We start from the raw sequence: 2,677 nt of genomic DNA on the forward strand, positions 1-2,677 counted from the left end.
AACCAAGTCACGATGTTTCATCCATTTCATTGGCTGGTTTGTCTGCAATAATGAAAAACAATTAGCAACTCTATAAATAGAACGTGGTTCTGCAAAATCCCTCATTAGGATGTTTGTTCTAATTTGCTATGACCTCAGAGCGCATCGCAAATAAAACTAATAGGCTATAAAGAGTAATATGAACTTATTTAGAACTTACCGGAATAAAAATACTGGAGCACACCAACAGATATCTGTGGATGGTAGAGAACTGGATATCAGCTCATCTCACAGCTGCTATCCAGACTAGACGCCTTCTTTTGGTAACATCCGATACACGAGCTGCCTCATGTTGCTTCCAGGTGGGGAAAGAATGAAGAGATAAAGCATTTTCAACCTTATTCTCTTACCAGTCGTACCGCACAGAAAGTACGAACCATAGCTGTTGTTATCCGTGTACTTTCGCTCCTCTTTCGCTAGCACTTTGTTTGGCCCAGAAACATGGCGCCTCAACCAAAAATCTGGCCACGCTCCCTCTAGTGACATCACGCTCCAAAAGCCCTAGTCATCCATCAAGGAGACGTAACTACTCCATCTTGGGGTGTGACTCCTCCTTCTCGCTCTCTGTTTCAGCTTTACCTCCTAAACCTGTGAAGTCTTCACAGCCGACGGTACGTTTCTGGTCAGAGACGCCTCCACCAAGATGCACGGAGATTACACTCTGACTCTGAGGTAAAGCTCTCAGTGCATCACCAGCTTTTTAAACACAGGTTTAAAATCCAGTAAACAAAAATGAAACGTTTATATAATGTTTAAATGTAAAGACTGACTGAATGATCTACAGGTGTGAAGGGTGGAAGAGCCAAAACTCGTGGATAAATAAAGCTGAGAGAAACGTTCAGCTGTAAGTCGACATTAACAGTTGAATAGAACGTGGAACAGGATGAAACCTTTGCTAATCTTGTAAGAATAAAACATTCATATAAAGTTAAACAACTTTATACTCGTTAATTCACATTTTTAAAATCCTCTAAAAATAATTTACTGTCAGTGATCTGTGGCTGCTCACCTGCAGCGCCCTCACTGTCCACCAGGGGGCCAAGGCTCTACGTCTTCCAGCTGATTTACAGATTTCGTGGTTTGCACAGTTACAGTCTTGTTATTTGTGCAGTAAACGTCCACAGCACAACTGTCTGCTTTGTGTCTGGACGATGCCGCGGGCTCTGAGTTGACCAGCTCTCCGTTCTCTCGTCACCTGCAGGAAAGGAGGCAACAACAAGCTGATAAAGATCTTCCATCGGGAGGGGAAGTACGGCTTCTCCGACCCCCTGACCTTCAGCTCGGTGGTGGAGCTGATCAACCATTACAGACACGAGTCTCTGGCCCAGCCTCAGTCTCACCTCTCTCTCTCTCTCTCTCTCTTTCTCCCCCCCGACAGGGTGGATGGCGAGGTGAAGCACTGCGTCATCAACAAGACGAGCACCAAAAGTTGATTCTGTTCATCTGGACGTAGCATTTTGTGGGAGAAACGTTTCGTCACTCATCCAGGTGACGTCTTTGGTCTCAGCTGACTGCAGGTTTCCCCAATCTTATAATCAGGACATTTGCATAACGACTGAAACCAGCCCACTGAAGGAACAATAGGCTGGGAGGTCAGGTTGTTCTTTCAGTGGGCTGGTTTCAGTCGTTATGCAAATGTCCTGCTTAGACCTGAGTCGTCGCCTCCATCCCGATTGGTCTGTTCAGCCTCATCATCTCCTCTGGGCACACAGCTTTGACCCCACACAGATGTGTACTTCATTTACATTTGAGAACAGAAAGCAGTTGTGTACAATCAGAAACAGAATCTTTTTACTTCCAAGGATTCACATTTTGTTTTGGTCAATAAATGTTTTTAAATCTAAAGTAAATCTAAAGTAAAATGATTGGATTTCTCTTTTGAGCTCCACAAAACTTCATCTTCTCAGAAGATGTTTTTTAAGCACAGCGAGCCAACGAACGCAGGAGGCAGAAAAGGTTGTTGATGAGGTGAATCAGCCGCTGCAGGCTGCAGAGGTGAAGGCGGCTCTATTTTGAAATGTCGAGTTTCTCATTTTCAGTTTCAGACAGCAGCACAGCGCTGCAGCTGCAGGCTGGAGCTGGCACCTGGACTCGTCTGCTACGCAGTCCTGCTGCGTGTGGTTTAACATCGTCCTGCTGAAAATAGAGGCTGTCAATGAAAAAGCTTTTCCGCACATATCTGCTGAGTGTCTACGTTATCTCTGAGCTCCTAGACGCACACTGACGTTTATTATTTTACAAGCTGTCGTTTTTGTCCCTTTACGTCAGAGGCCACCACCAGAGTGATGGAGAAACGACATGAGTAGACGGTCCAGGCGTGTCAAGGTTTGCGCTCATATTTTTCTTAAGATGGTGCATTTTCCAGTTTAAACCGTTTACAGGATAAATGAATAAAATATTTATTTATGAGAAAATTGAGCTCTGTTTTTATTTTTTATTTATTTACACACAGCGCGGCCGCATGTTTGTACTTTCACTTTCTAAATGTCTGCCCTACTTCAAGTCCCTGCATGTTATCTACACGTAGTGTTCAGACGTGTTCGGGCACATCAGCTCAGCCATCTGCTCCACAGGTCTCAGTGCTGCTACGACTATGACAACAGAAGCAGAAATACTCAGACAAAAGACCAAAGGTGTG

The 2,677-nt window shown here is 44.5% G+C and overlaps 1 protein-coding gene across 1 annotated transcript; it reads left to right on the top strand.

Annotated features, from left to right (window-relative positions):
- Positions 1-633: 633 nt before the first annotated feature.
- Positions 634-1,472, top strand: LOC102296500 (phosphatidylinositol 3-kinase regulatory subunit gamma-like). Its single transcript, XM_005952828.3, has 2 exons — positions 634-711; positions 1,241-1,472. Exons 1-2 carry the CDS (start codon positions 683-685, stop codon positions 1,470-1,472), a joined length of 261 nt encoding a protein of 86 aa, XP_005952890.1. The 5' UTR covers positions 634-682.
- Positions 1,473-2,677: the final 1,205 nt, after the last annotated feature.

The sequence above is a fragment of the Haplochromis burtoni genome, unplaced genomic scaffold (genome assembly GCF_018398535.1).
Source record: "Haplochromis burtoni strain Fernald_Lab_line unplaced genomic scaffold, NCSU_Asbu1 Contig_2120, whole genome shotgun sequence".
In the NCBI taxonomy this organism is placed as follows: Eukaryota; Metazoa; Chordata; class Actinopteri; order Cichliformes; family Cichlidae; genus Haplochromis; species Haplochromis burtoni.

Coding starts and splice junctions, on each gene's coding strand:
- LOC102296500 (XM_005952828.3), top strand. CDS start 683: ATGCACGGAGATTACACTCTGACTCTGAG. Junction 712..1,240: donor GATTACACTCTGACTCTGAG/GTAAAGCTCTCA, acceptor CGTCACCTGCAG/GAAAGGAGGCAACAACAAGC.